At 34.0% G+C, this 16170-nt stretch overlaps 1 protein-coding gene across 1 annotated transcript; it reads right to left on the bottom strand.

The window, feature by feature from the left end:
• Positions 1-1323: 1323 nt before the first annotated feature.
• LOC132188632 (telomere repeat-binding protein 4) lies at positions 1324-7258 on the bottom strand. The gene is made up of 10 exons (XM_059603145.1): positions 7019-7258; positions 5785-5933; positions 4862-5696; positions 4528-4737; positions 4359-4421; positions 4178-4257; positions 3534-3775; positions 2433-2747; positions 2272-2335; positions 1324-1843 (listed from the first exon to the last, which is right to left on the bottom strand). Exons 2-10 carry the CDS (start codon positions 5863-5865, stop codon positions 1658-1660), a joined length of 2076 nt encoding a protein of 691 aa, XP_059459128.1. The 5' UTR covers positions 5866-5933; positions 7019-7258; the 3' UTR covers positions 1324-1657.
• Positions 7259-16170: the final 8912 nt, after the last annotated feature.

The raw sequence follows: 16170 nt of genomic DNA, 5'->3' as shown, positions 1-16170 counted from the left end.
TTCTTTTAAATTGAGTTAGTGTTTTATGTTTTTGATTGTTTCTTCATGTTATTTTGAGCATAGTACAAATGTAGTTTTTCTATATCGTAAGTAATCTTAACAAATAATGTTAGAGCCAACTTTATAATGTTATATGGTGTTGGGACACTGCAATACATTATGAACTTGGACTCAAGCATTAGGGATTTGAGTGAAGGAGATTATGATATCCCGAATTGTGAAAATTAAGCCCTACATTTGGTGAATAGATTATGAAAACATGTCAGCAAGTCATGCATTGGTTGTGTACAAAGTGAAATTGAGTTAAATAAGTGATTCTAGAAAACGCTCATTGTAATTTTGACCGATCATTTTGGAGGATCATAGAGATATTGCTGACACGTGGCAATTGCCATCAAAACTAACCTAATAATTTGGTGTGGAACTTGGACACTACATAACAACTATGAGGACATTAGGAATTGAAGGAAGAAAGATTGTCAATTATACAAGTTAAATTATAGGTGAATTAAAAATACATGTATATGTCTATGTATTGGTTTTGTATTATGTGAGGTTGGACTATATAAATAACTTTGCAAAGCTCTAATTATGTATATTTGAAATACAACACAAATACGATTAGCGTTTCTCTGAGTTGTACATCCCTGATTGCACGACTAGTCATAGGCTTTTAAGGCATGTTTGATTCATTTTTCAAAAGAGAAATGCTTATTTGCATTCTTAAAAAAAAAAAAAAAAAAAAAAACTTGTTTGATAAAATAACTGAAGACATTTTTTTAAGCTTTTTCTCTTTGGCTCTGAAAATAATAAAATTAATTTAAAAAAAAAAAAAACAAACAAATAGACCCTTTAAGTGTCCATCCATGTTAAGTCAAAAGTTCTGTTCGATTACCTAATTATAGCGATATCATTGTCATTGTTGGCTTTCGTTCTTTTTCATGCTTATTCATCAAGATAATGATATTCTTTCACTGAAGTTTTATTCATGCTGTCATTTTCATGGAGTTGTTTTGATTTCATCAGTCTTTGGTGTGACGTGCTGTCAAATAAACTTTCTAATATTTTATAGGAGTTATTAACCGCTCGTGTTTATGTTTCACAAACTTATTATAAGATAATCAATTTGTCAATTATTAGCAAGTTAAATGTGAAATATTTTTAAAAGAGCCTATACAAATATGAAATATTTTTTCCAAAATTAAATATTAAGATTAATTTGACATTTGGTAGTAGGACGGTGGAGACCGAGTCCAGTCTGTGTCTAGTGAAACAAAATGCAGTGTTTAAAAAAAAAAAAAAAAAAAAAACCTCGGCAGGGTCTCAGACCAACAACAAATGAAAGAATCAATGAAGATAATAAGATTTCTACAATTTCCAGTTCTGTTCTCTACACTTTCTACATAATATATTCATCAAACTGAATGAATTGAACTGAAAAAAACATTGTAGCTTCTGTTAGAATGTAACCTTATTCCATCAAATCATTTACAAATGCCAAGCTCTATCCACATGGGGAAAGGCAGCAATGAATCGAGTGAGTGGGAGAATATTACACGAAATTGAATAATTTGTACAATTTTCTTTTAGTTCCTGTCAACATTTCTCTTTTTTTCTTTCTACATCATCACAATTAGGTACACCTCCAACTCCAAGTCTATTTGCTTGTGGCCTCCATGATCTTCAGGGTTCCAGCCTGATGCTTTCCATGTTGCTTAGCTGGGTGTTGAGACCAGTAAGCATGAGCAGCCAAGACTCGGTCCAAGAGCTCTTGGGGGACAGGCTCTCCCCTTCTTTGTTGTGGGGCGATTCTTGCTGTGTGAACCAATGTTTTCCATTTGTCCTGCACAAAACCGCAAAGCGCATTATATAGCAAAAGTTGGAAGCTGGCAACAGCAAAGTTATATAACAGTTATGGCCCAAAACGACCCATGTAATCCTTATGCTTTCCCCCACAAGCACTGAATCCTGTGACACACTAGTCATTTACTCAAAAGTGAAGAGGAGCAAAAGAAAAGGCAGAGAGAGAGAAAAAGAGTTTCAAAGAACATAAATTTTCCTTAAAAACCTTGAAAGGATTTTATAACTCAAAAATAATAATGTTATAGAATGTTCAACTCAGCAAAAGCCATATCTTATGAGAATCAGATAAAAAATATGAATTTGGCAAAGAGCATTTCACCTATGAATTCGTGTATCTAAAATGAGGACCCCTCTTGTCAAGAAATATTTTTCCATTCACACATATTATAAACCCCAAAAATATTTTACCTTCAAATCCACATAAGTTCGATGGTCTGCATTCTCAAAAGCACGCAATTTAACATCACGCCACCTGTGGAATTGGAAACCATTTAAAACGCTGAAGTTTCTTTGGAAAAAAATAAAGAACTCTCAATAGGAAAGCCAATAAGTGGGAAAGAAAATCACACCTCCCAGTTCCAAGTTCCTCAACTGCATGCACCAATGCTTCTACTTCTGACACAGAGAATGGTCTTCTGGTTCGACGCTGTACAAGTTCAGAATGCCTTGTTTTTTGGTTCAAGGGAGCCACAGCCAGTGCCTCCATGCTTATTGCTGGAAGTGCAACTAGCGCTTTGGAATCTGATGTCGTTTTGTCAGTTGTGTCAATATGGGAGGAAACTGTATCATTATTACTCTCAATGTGGTTACCCGAATAGGTCAGTGGAGGAGAGTCAGCTAAGGGATCAGAGATCCTCAATTCTAAAACTGGATTTCCTGGGGAGCTGGAAAGATAGAAATATAATACAAGCTTTAGTAAGATTTAAAAAAAACACACACACGCACACTTATAATGCATTATGCAAAAACACCACCGATTCTCAATTCCATAGAATTGAACTCAAGCCAAAACTATCAACCCATTCAAAAATGTCAAAACTTAGGCTGCTTTTGTTATCAAAATATCATAAAAAGACGATCATGAATCATGGTGAGGAACCTGTTCTATTTTGATGAGCAAAAAATTTAGGCCACATGATAACTAATAAAAGTTAACTTTCCTGAACCATTTGATGCTACGAAACAAAGAGCACACTAATTCTTGTTGCATTTTTGAATGTCCAACCCACTCAAATGCATATAAGAAATAAGGGTCAGTAGCCAACACTGGTTCCACCAAAGTGGGGTCCTAAGAGAAATGGCTTGCATAAAGTCCTCCCGACCCTTTAATAATTTTTGCATGAAGTAACCACGCTCAAGACTCAAGCCCGCACACTAGTGCTTAGCAGTCCAAGACTCTACATTGCACCAGACAATGGCCCTCAAAGATCCCTATCAAAGCCACACTTAAATGGTGTCTTAATAGGGGTAGCTTGGATATGGCCATACTTCAGAATCTTTGTAAGAGATGATAGGTGATAAAAAATAAAAATAAAAAAGAAGTTAAAATTTAAGCAAAGTAAGGAAAAAAGAAATTGATGACCATTTGGGCTTCAAAATAATAACAAGTGATCAAGCAATGCAAATACCAACTCTGACAAAGGGTTTTGCAAAAAGCGCGTTTGAATTACCTGGTTAAAAGTTGAGATGAGTCACATGTTAACAGAGGAGGGAGATCATCAGAGCACATAGGTGGAGAAGTTTGCACTGTACTGGGCTCTAATGTGAAACCAAGGGAATCCAGATTGTCTTTACAAGAAATTCCTGTCTGCAATAGAGTTCTGTTATCATCTCTAACCTTCCTCCCTTGAAGAAGAATCCCAACATGTAATCCACCTCCAAGTATAGCAGTTACAGCTTCCATAACGGACCTCTACAAAGAAGTAATACAATACGATTATGTGATGTAGAAGGCAATAAAAAAAGTTGCACTTAGGAAGATTTAACTGAAGACCTATTACCAGCGCAACAGACAAGCAATTGCCCCCATCACTGAAAAAAGAGTCATAGGAAATACAAGGGAAAGTAAAAAAGATAAAAACAATAGATCTGTAAAGCATTTATGCTTATATCATATTACAGAAGACTTTAGCATGTAGCCTCGTCACTTCAGATAAAGGGCTGAGCAAAGCAGTTGGAGAGCCTTAAAAAGAAAAATAGTGTGGTTGTCATTGCAATGTGCAGCCTTGACAATATAACTCTTTTTCATGATTTGGGCTAAGTAGAATATGATTGCCAAACTGAAAAGAAAAGAAAAGACTTGACGCTTTAATACCTTCAATGAACCAACAGTGGCAGTTTCTGGGACATCAATATAAAGATCTGGTACCCTGAAGGACTTAATGCTAAACTTAACTGTGCAGAAAAAACATACAACACATAAGAACCTCAGGGATACCAGAACAAAATAAAATGAAACGAGTGAATATACATCAAACAACCAAATGTTCTAGTACCGTGAGAATCCTTGGAGTGGAAGGGTGCTTGATGACCCATAACTGAAGATGATACCTTATTTGCTGCACAAAAGAAATTGCATTTATTCAGAGCCACTATTGAAGACCACAAACACCACATCCCAACAGTAATAAGAAACACAAACAGATTAATAAAGTGGAAAAGGACCTCCATGCAACATTGCAGCAGAGGTGGTCTTATCTTCAGTCATTCCTTTCTCGGGTGAATTAGAAACACTTTCACTACTGAACCCACCATCAGAAATCACTACTGAGCTTTGGTCAAACATTTTCCTCCTCTTAAAGAGAATGTCACGCTGACATCTTTCACGGCTACAAAAGGTTTTCCTCTTGCGATAAAGAGGTTTTAATCCCCCATCTACAAATGCAGAAACCATTAACTTCATTATAAGATAAGAATGGTGAGAATCAAATATACTTGAAACACAAGCATAGCATAAATATGAAGCATAGTATGTTCAAACCATTAGTCAGCTGCTTACCAGATCTAGATAGTTCACAATCCTTCAATTTTGGAGCTACTTTCCAGTATTTGGAATTAAGCAACTTCCTTATTCTTCGGTCTGCAATTCGTGGTGGAGGCCTAGAAGCCTTTATTTTGGTGCTAGGTTTAAAGCACCTAGATAAATTTTCGTCATCATCTCTACTAACTAACATAATATCATTCCTATGCCCGGAAAAACAAGCATCAGGAACAGGGTCCTGTCGCAATGGCAACTTGACATTACTGTCAGAGTCAATCGCTGCAGGAGATTTTAGAGAGGAGTCCATTGGCTCCTTTGAACTAAATGTATTAACACCTTCAGTTTTCAACCCCTCAACCTCTTGTTGTCTTTGAATTTCATTCTTTACATTAGCATCACAAGACTCCCCAAAATGAGGGTAGTCTCCCTCCGCTTTACTAGAATAGTTTCCAAAATCAGTCTTGCTTTTGCAGATTACAGATTTCAAATCCCCACTGACTTTCTGTGAGCAGTCAGAGTTATTAATGATAGAATTGCGTTCCAAAACATCATCACTTTCAGCATGTGAAAATTCCTTCAGAATACACTTAAGATTGATGTTTTGTGAGGCCAGCTCAGAGGCCAAAGAACTGTCTCCACAACTTCCCTGAGTCCACCCTGCCATGAATGGTTTATCCCTATCTTGTTGTTCCCGTTTAACATCTTTGCTAGTGGAAGGCTGATCATTTCCTTCAGATGCATTACTAGAAGCAGAACTTTCGCTTTCCTGCAATAACTTGCCAGCTATAGATGCCAGCAATTCAAATGCACAGATTTGACTATCCTCAACTGTCTTCTTATACAGACCCCTCCTCTGAAACCAATAACCAAGATTTACAGAGTTAGAACTAGAGTTGGGAACATAGAATAATATAAAGACTAGAATTGCAATAAATACTTACTCGAACAGATCTGGGAGCTCTAGGTATAGCAGGGACCTGGAAGCCATTAAATCCATGATCTAACCTCTTCTTAAACACCATAGCTTAGACATACGTGGCAATAGAAACACATTAAACACGAAGAAGCCTCACCATCCAGATCCTCCTCACTGCCACCAAATCCCCAAAAAAAGACCCATTGTCAACACAATTCTCACTAGTTAACCATGACAGAATCTTACTAGAGTAAATTCCTAGGATTCCTATCAGTAACCACAGCCAGATAACTCTGGCATATTGAGTCTGATTGATTTAAAACAAAGTTCTGTAACCAAGTCAAAATAGGTTTAAATATAATGTTTTTCTCCTTCCAGACAAATTAATTGAAAAATATATTGATGCAAGAATTTTAAACGATCTAAAGGACTTGAGGTTCAATGCAATGGTAATAAAAGTCAACATTAGCAATCCAAGTTAGAAGGATTAGGTATGGCGCAAAATTGGAGGTTACCAATACTTTTGCTGCAATATATGTGTGTGAGAGCTTGTGTTTGTATCTATGTACTGCAATTCCTTAGCAATCAAACGATTCCACGATAGATCCACATCACAGACATTATAATATCAATTATCAGATCCCAAAAGCAAACCAGAGATCAAATTCCAGGCAGTTAATGAAGATTTCAATCAGTAGCATGAAACCGGGCCATCCAATTTGGAAATGGAGGCCCAAATTTCAAATTCATATCGGTTGCTTAATATAGCAATAAAACTTGAATTCCATAAACCTGAAATCCAGAACGTGGTAATTCCAGAAATCAAGGACAACGTCATCAAGTTCAAAAGCTTGGTATAGTTACATTATATTAAACGCGCAAAAATCGATATTAAACAAGCCAATTCCAATTTTCAACGTCTTTTTGCTTCACAACTACGTATTCGTAACCAAAACAAATCAAAGAGAATTTCGTAACCAAATCAAACACGGAAACGTGTCGAGTTCAAATTCCAAATCAAACCCGATTCAACACCACCAAACGCAGCCAAACTCTCACGATCCGATCCCGATCTCCACCACAATTTCAAATCCAATACAATTCCCCAGAACCCAAATGATCAGACAGCAAGCAAAATTATGACACAGTTTCCAAGAAATTCAACCAAATCACATCCCGAGAAACCCAGAACAACAAGATCACAACCCAAATTCAACGAACCAAAACATCACAATCCCATACAAACTCAATCAACTCACCTCTTGGAGATCGATTTCCGGTTCAAGTTGTTTCTAAATTCCGTTAACAGCTTCCGTTGAAAAAAATGCAATTCCGAAGAAGAAGAAGAAATAAAAACACCCCCCAAGATCATAGATTTCCCGCAAATGCAAGAAGATCCATCAATCGGAATTCAATTCACGATAAACGAACAAACACTTTTCAATTCCCTCTCTTTCTCTCTCTAAACTTCTCTCTTTCTTTTTTTTTTTTCTTTTTTCTCAAAAACCCCCTAAAGGGAAAACAGTAGCTTAAACCCCTTAAATTATTTATAGTGGAATTATCTTACAGTTTCGTGTCCACACAACCGAACAAGCCGGTAACCTGGCATTGTTGTTCCGGAAATAGCCGGTTGCCAAAACCCCCGACTCCTCTCTCTCTCCTCCTCTTTTAGACCAGTTCTCAACCCCTTATTATTATTGCACTGGATAGGTTTCGCCACGTGGAGTGCCTGCTGGCTGTACGAAACCTCTCCCAGGTTTCTGTATATTTTTGGGGATAAGGGTATATCCTCAGATTCCCATCTCGGCTTTATTTATACTTGTTTTAGTGGTCCCACTAACTGTTTTTATATCTTCCACATAAATTTAAATTTGAGTGTTTTGTGATTTAAATGGCTAATCCTTTGGGAAAAAATGAATACAACATTTAGGGTTTGTTTAGAATTGCGTTTGATTAGTTTAAAAGTGCTTTTAACACTCAAAAAATTCGTTTAAAGAAAAAAATATTTGTTTGATAAAAAAATTAAAAGCATTTTTAAGGGTAAAAAAACTTAAAAATAGCCAAAAAGTACTTGTGACAAAAGCTTAAAAATGAAGTTTTTGTCCAAAAACTCTTTTTAATTTAAAAACTCTATTTATCAAACATAATTTCAAACATGCTCTTATTTGATTAGTTAAGTACATCCAATAACTAATAATTTGTCCCATATACTAATCGAGGTAGGGAAATGATTGAGTTTTTTGTTTGAATTGAGTTTGATGATTTTTTTTTTTTTTTTTTTAATTTAGTTTATTAAATTGAACTCTAAAAACATATGTCAACTTAATAGATTAAATTAAAGGAATTTCCTCAAACCGAGTTCGAAGGAAAACTGAGCCCCTATATTATTGGTGCAATTTTAAATCCTTAGCTCCGGTTGTTAAATTTTTTGTTTTCTCTCCTACAAAACAAAAACATTAAAAGACAACTCAAACACAAAACATTCCTAAAAACACAAAATCAAGCAAATATAAGCCTCTATTTGTTAATGTGTTTGGCACGTGTTTTTTGTTTTTAGTTTAAAAAAAGATGTCTATGTGACATAAATAAATAAAGAAGTTGATCGGCTGGGACCACACCTAATGAAGCGAAGGTCACTAGTTCGAATTTCCCTCCCCCTCTAGTGTGGGCATGTCAAAAAAATAAAAAATAAATAAATAAAGAAGTTGATATATATATAATGATTTGTTGGTTAAATTTTAATACATATGTTTGTTGTTATTAAGAAACATGGAATGAAAACGGTTAGGGTTGGATACTGTCGAGTTAATTGGACTTTGCATAGAATATGTAATGAAATATAAAATTAAGAGTAATAAATAAATAAACGTTTAACAAATTCGTTTAATTACTAAACTAAGTGTGCATTTTTTAAGAAATAATTCGCGTTTTTAAATCAAATCGCAATTTTGGAATGTTTGGGATTGCGATTTTAAAAACGCAAATTTTAAAATCGTGGAAAATTTCTGTACGATTTTAACATATTTTACCAAACGTCTATACGATTCTAAAAAGTGGCGATTTCAAAAACGCAATTTTTAAAATCGCACTTATTGAAATCGCATTCTCAAACAGGCTCTAAGTGTGCAATTCATATCAAACACATTAACATATATATGTCAAGGAAACTCAACTTTTGGAATATCATTTATGATAGATTAATCCAAGAATTATCTACAAGGAAAATTACTACTTAGAAAAAAAAAAGGTCAATAAAATATTTGGTTGGGACCACGAAAAGAATTAATATATTTAACTAACAAATTTTTTGGGTTCCCTATCTTAGATGGTGTATTAAATCAATGGTTTATAATTGGGGCGACGTTAATATTTTGATAAATCGAGTGGACCACGTTAATGTAATCTGGACATCAAAAGATTTGTTTGGAATTGCGAGTTTAAAACATATAATTTTAAAAATAACGATATCATTTAAAAATACAATTTTTGAAAACATAATTGAAGTGTTTGGTGAAGTCGCGATTTAACGATTTGAAACACCTTTGGCTTGCAAATTTTCAAACCCAAACACAGTTAAATGTTTGATAAAATCACAGTTTGACATTTTAAATTGTAGTTTAGCCTTTTAAAATTGTATGTTTTTAAAAACACACCCATTTGCATTGGATTTGAAAATACAAAATTTTTATATGTTTTTAAATCACAATTTTTTAAAACACACTTCAAAACAATACATAATGCTCCTAAATTGTTAAAGGATATATGAAAGATTTTGTTTTTTGAAAAAAGGGGTTGTTAAGGGATAATCATTGATCCAAACAAATTAAGACGGTTAGATCCTTAATCCTTAGAATTGTAATAGGAAGAGTCTCATGGTCTATCACCTAACTTTCCTGATAGAATATTTTAAAAGTATTGCATTCAAAAAAAAAAAAAAAAATGAAATAGTGTTTTGATGTAATTTATTAAATATTTTGTATTTGAAGTTGTTTTTAATACTTTGTTTTGAAAATAAAAAAATAAAAAGGAGTTAGAAAACGCTTTAAACAAAAGCCACTTATTTTATTTGAAAAACAGACTTATTTTATTAGATCCAAAATATTTATTGCACCATCGCCCCCACAACACATTATGGCTTGTTTGGTTTGCGAAATGTGTATTTCATTGGGAAAGTGAACAGTTATTACTGAAAATGAAAGATATTGGAATTGAATAGTTATTCTAATGCTTTAGTTTGGTAGTAACATATATTTCATAATTGAAATTGAACTAAAATTACTAAAAAAACCCATTTGATTTCTAATTTTTCCAAATCTCAAATAATAATAAAAAAAATTGGTTAAGACCACCCCCGATGTGAATCGGGGTGGCTAAGCCACCCTAAAATCTCACCAAGGGTGGCTTGACCACTCCCGATGGCCCTGGGGGTGGCCGCACCACCCCAGAGGGCCTCACTGGTCCACTGCGAGGCCCTCCGGGGGTGGCAAAGCCACCCCTAGGGCCTTCTATGCCCACATGATTTTTTATTTATTATTATTTTTTTTTTTAAAGTTTGAAAGAAAAAAAAAAATAGTTTTTTGAAAAACCATGTCCTTCCTATAAGGAATAGCTATTCCTCTCATTTTTAAAAGGAATAGCTATTCCTGTGTGGATAAGATTAGTCATTCCTATGGAAATAACTATCCCGAGGAATAAACTTATACAAAACAAAAGAATGACTATTCCATGAGAGTAACCATTCTATTTTAATGGTCTATTCCGCAAGCCAAACAGACATGTTTGTAGAATATGCAAATGCACCTCTTTGTTTCAAGGTGTCACATGGAATTACTATAGAATATTTTTATTTTTAATCTCAAGCGTTCATTTTTATTTCATTAAATTTTGAAATTATAAATTAACCCGTGTTTACATTTATACATGTCCACTAGATTATAATCGCACAATTGTTTGATATTTATTATGTTTAAACGAGCCTGATGACTGCTGAAATATCATAACTAATCTCCATAAATTAAATAAAATTTTAATTTAATGCCATTAAAGTAACCTATCACTAACTTGTGAAATACAATTAAAGAAATTTTGCAAACTCCCTAAGAAGTCAATCCGTAAAAGATTAAGAATCGGTTATTGCTAGCTAAATAATTAATTTTACAACTTATTAATAAAAAATTAAAAAAAAAAATTGTGATTTAACATGATTGGTATTCCAGTAAAAATGAAAATAACCACTATAAAAAATTAATCATGATTTGGAGTTGCATCGAATTTTTTGAAGGTGATTCACTGGGGTAGAAAAGGGTGACAGATGGGACGTGAGCATGGAAGCTGACGTAGACGGTGTATGTGTGGATATGTTCTGTCAAGTGTCAGCCATGCATGGAGTAGTGGCAGTGGGATAAGCCAAAGAAAGTCCGACGGCGTCAGTTGCAAGGGATTTGTGGAGTTTTCTTTTTCTTTTTCTTTTTTTTTTTTACTTTACTTTTTTATGTGGTACATAGAAAGCGTACAACTACAAGGTACCGACAGTATCAAAGAAAGAAACAAGCGGCTCAAACTCATTCTTTCTTCCCGGTTGTCCCGTCAAAACTGTCTGCTTTACAATAAGTGTTGGACACGCATTCTTCAAGGAAGAAGAATATAACAGTTCCGTTTGATAATGCCTTGGTTGTTTTTTTTTTTTTTTTTTGGGTTTGACAAAAATATTTATTTTGACTGATTTGTGAGTATTCTATATATTAAATTATTTGTCAAAATAAAAAATAAAAGAGAGAAAGAAATAAGTTTGGCAAAGCTTCATTGAAAGAGATGTAGGAGATATTCCTGTTCTACTATGGTTGATATGAGAGGCGGAATTGGAATATTAGGAGGTTGGATAAAATTAAAAAATACGTCATTGACATTTCTAAAATTTTGTGAGGATTAAAGATCTTAAAGGCAGGGGTGATTCTGTCCAGGGCTGATCTGTTGTACTACATGTTAAGCTTGTTAACGTCGGGTATAAATATAATGAATCAATGACCCGCAATGACGCTGTGAGTATGGACTAACCCACGGTCACACTCTTGGTCTGGCCGCCTTCATTGGATGCCAAGTGTTATTTAGATTCTGCTTGTCAAAATTAATTAATGGGTAGGGATGGAATTCAACTGTGTCTGGTCTGGTGGGGGTTGGGGGTTTGGGCTTGGGTTGTTCACCCCATGACCAGTCATCGTCGAAAATAAGGACCTTATCTTAACATTTAATGGTAATTTCAATGAGATAGGCTTTACCCACTTTATTGGTAGAAACGAGGTATTGTGTTTATTTGGATGAAAGGAAGCCCATTCCTCTTCATTGCGATTACGGATTTGCATCCACTCAAATTTTTAAGGAATTTTAGTTTTTAAAATTTTAAATTTAAACCATTCATTTTTTATCTAAAGGTTGTTGTTCTGCTACGTGTTATTATTTTATTAGTAGTAAGATATATGACAGAACAATGACATTTGGATAAAAAATAAATAGCCTGAATTTAAAATTTTAAAAATTAAATTTTTTTAAGAATTTCAGTAGATCTGATTACTTCATGGACAAATTTTAGAACTATAATTTTTATCAATTCAGTCGGTTCCAAAATATATGTATTTTTAAAAAATGCATTTTAGAATTATATGCTTTTTGAAAAAAGATTATATAATAATAGTGATGGGGTCAACCATTAATTGGGGTATGCATCACAATTCACTAAACAAACCACACTTATATTGCTTCATGCACAACGTTAAATCAATAAGATCAATCTGTATGACGTGGCCTGATTAATTGGTGGCTGTGTCGGTTGTCACCATAATGATTAGCAATAAGATTTATGTCAAACATGCATGTGACATAAGATCCCTCGTTTATCAACTTTGTCAAAAAAATTGAGTTGGTTAAAGTAGTAAGCATTGGATGAGATAATTCTATTGCCAAAAGATTATTGCAGACTCAATTTGCTAAATTGGCCCATGAAAATATTTGAGTTGACATATCAACTTAATCAACCGAGTTAGATGAAATTTCTTATGGTATACCACACAATAAATGCTTTATAAGCAAGCTTTCCCAGCATGCCAATCAGCCCAAGCTGACCCATCTTCAATAAATCTCAAAGCCAACTTACTATTAACGAAACCCTATAGGTTGGCAGAAACACACTTTATCTAGCTAGGTTGAATGAGCAATCACGCCTAATCTAGGCCGGTCAGACTACGCCTGATTTGGGTTGGTCGGAATCAATCCGATTGGGCAGACGCTAGATCCAACCCAACCCATCTTCAATAAAAGCTCCAAGCCAACCTACTATTAACGAAACCCTATAGGTTGGCCGGACAAACAACCACACCTGATTTGGGTTGGTCAGACCCAATCTGATTAGGCAGACGTCCAGCCTAATTGATGAGTGCATGGGGTATAAATATAGGTTACATTTACCATATCTCAAACCCTGTCACCTAGATCACTGACATTATGTTTTACTTATTTTTTTTAGTTATGACATTTTGTTATATTCGAAAAATGATAAAAATGTATGTTTAATCAAGTGGAGGTCACATAATCAAATTATGTTAGCCCACGAACCACTCCATCAATCGAAAGAGTACATAAAAACACTCCATATATATAAGAGAAGAAAATTGAGTCATCAAGAGGTATGTTCAATCTTAATCACACACTTTCCTTCATCGAAGTGAATTATGACCTAAGTATCGGAGTAACCACCATTGAAGATTAATTTCCCTTATTCTATAGATGCTCTTAATCAAGAATTTGGCTTACAATCGTTTCTTCACCAAAAAAAAAAAAAGCCCCTTTGCTTTTTTACTTTATAGGCTTTAATTAGTTACATGTTTTTGGCAATATCCGGTGACAATGAGTAAGAATAAAGTTATGATGAACTCAACAATAAATTTTCCAACTTTTGGAAAACATTAAGATTTAAAAACCAGCTCATGGCTCGAGAATGCAATGTTAGAAAAGGCAGTGAAGTATTTACAGCCAAACAAAGGGAATCTTCGAGACGAAAATTGACATAAAAAATGTGTATGAATTAATTAAAGAGAAGGTATCTGTATTGATGCAGCAGCATGTTCTACAAGTAAAGCTTCCACGCCCACTAATAACAATCAGCAAGATGGACAGAAAATTAGAAGAAATATCTGTGTGTGTGTGTGTGTGTGATTTGTATTTTGTAGAGGGGCTCTCAAAACAGCATGTGATAGCGTGTGAATACAGCATGCCTATGTTTGCTCCGCCAGCTAGCTGTCCCCCTGAGAGATCTAAAACTCTTTAAAACTAAACGATCAAACGTGAGGGATAAGGTTGGGTACGGTGGAGTGTTGGAGCATCTTCCTCAATATTTTCTATTTTAGCTATTTTTTTTTTTTAAAATTAATTACTCGCTTTTTAAAAGAGTATTGTCATACAATTGAAACAACGGGAAATTGAAAAGCAACCTTTGATTAATATGGGTGATGTATAATGGGAACAGTTGAATATATATATATATATATATATATATATATATGGAGGAGGAATAATTAAGCAGATTTGAGTGTGAATAAAATGGATTTGGCTTAACTTGCAAAGGATTAAGGATTTGACTTCCATTTTTAAGTGTAGTTTGTGGTGGATTTAATAAGCTATTAGTTGCTTGTAATTGAAGAAAAACTATTACATAAAATGTTAAATTGGTAGACTTTAAGAGCCCATGGTGTATTTAATCAAAACTCACATGTTATATTGTTCTACTTTCAAACTTCATTCCTAACTAGTTTTAGGTTAGGTAGATGAGGTTGACAAAAATAATTGGATCTTCTCCTGTAATGGGTCTTGCTATTTCAACATATAATATTCAATAATTGTACCATTTGAAACCTTCACCAAGATTTTATATCACTAAAAATGGTGATACTCATTATTTTTGTTGGGGTCTTAAGTGCAACTTCTGAAAGAAGTGGATATGACAATAATGCTAAGTATGATAGCTACCCATAACAGATTTTAATTTCAAGTAATTTTCTACGGAAATTTTTTTCCATTGAATTGAGTGGAAAAAATTTATCCAACCTAATTTATTAAATTGATTTTAAATTCTTAGAGCACATGATTCACTTCGGCATTCTTAAAATTTATGTGAAAAATCTTCTATCATATGGACATATATCATATGTTAGAATAGTTTTGTTCGTGTTGGACACTAACAAATTCACACCTACAAAAGAAAAAAGAAAATAGGTGGCAAGAGGGTAATAGTGAGAGATAACTCCGGTGTTTAAAGGTAAGTGATAAATTGTTAATGCACAGAATTTTGCGCATGAGACCAATGGCTTGGGAATGAATTTCATTCTATGCCCATATGGTACTTTCGGGCTTGTGGGTCAATGTTAGAATTAAATGGGCTTGGTGTCTGGGTTATGCAAGCTTGTCAGCTCATAACTCAAAATCACATGTTCTATTAATCTTATTAAAAATATATGTGAGAATTACATGCTTTAATGATAGATGTCAATTTAATCAACTGACTCAATCTGGAAAAAAAAAAAAAATTATTTTCATCAATAAGAAGAAAAGAAATTGCTAACAGAGGATGTGAAGTTCCTTTTTCCCTTGACTTATGGAAAAGAACTAATATTGAAATCTTTGAAGGATGCCTGTTCACTTTCTATTGGTCTAATTTATCGCAAAGTTTAAGCTTCACTCATTTTTCAACATACAGAAGATATCTACGTTTTCTATATACGAATCATATTTAGCTATAGTGTCTCAATATTATTGAGTGAATATTATGTACGAGGGTTGTTTGATAAAATGTTTCATAGACATTTTGCCTGCTTCCTATATCTTTCTTTCCACTTTTGTGAGTTTGCCCAAAACAGATAGATCTAGTACCACCCCCGAATTGGATCCGAACCCATTTTAAGTTGACTCAGGAATGGGATTCTAATTTCTTCTATGTCAGACCCATAAACTAGTGTCCCATTTGGGCCTTCTTTTTTAGGCTTAACCCAAACCGGCCCAAAATGGCAAGAAGTAGGTGAACCATTTTTTTTTAATAGGAATGAATGAGAGTGGCATCAGGCATGGATTATTTGCTTCTACTAGTAGGCAGTAGCAGGCTGGAATATTGAAACTATAATTGAAAGAATAATTACATAGTAAAATTGAAAAAAATGGGAAGAAGTAAGAGTTCAGTTTCTGAAACCTAAGTGTAATAATGCCTTATTATGCCTTGAGGATTGTTGCATTCATTCTTCTCAACACGAGTTTAAGAAGGAAATTGATAGAAAACCACAAATTAAGCTACTTGAGAATGTGGATGACCCTATCATTTCTAATTGTATTGAATACCAAGAGGCTCTCAAGTCTCATCCATATATACTATTAT

This window comes from Corylus avellana, chromosome ca7 (genome assembly GCF_901000735.1).
Source record: "Corylus avellana chromosome ca7, CavTom2PMs-1.0".
NCBI lineage: Eukaryota > Viridiplantae > Streptophyta > Magnoliopsida > Fagales > Betulaceae > Corylus > Corylus avellana.
The sequence above is the reverse complement of the archived record's forward strand: the minus strand, read 5'-3'. Positions and strand labels throughout refer to the sequence as shown.

Excerpts from the sequence above, each read along its gene's own strand:
- LOC132188632 (XM_059603145.1), bottom strand. The coding sequence starts at position 5,865 with ATGGTGTTTAAGAAGAGGTTAGATCATGGATTTAATGGCTTCCAGGTC. Across the intron at positions 5,697-5,784 it reads GAGCTCCCAGATCTGTTCGA|AGGAGGGGTCTGTATAAGAA; the intron begins GTAAGTATTTAT and ends TATTGGTTTCAG. Across the intron at positions 4,258-4,358 it reads CCACTCCAAGGATTCTCACG|TTAAGTTTAGCATTAAGTCC; the intron begins GTACTAGAACAT and ends TTTTCTGCACAG.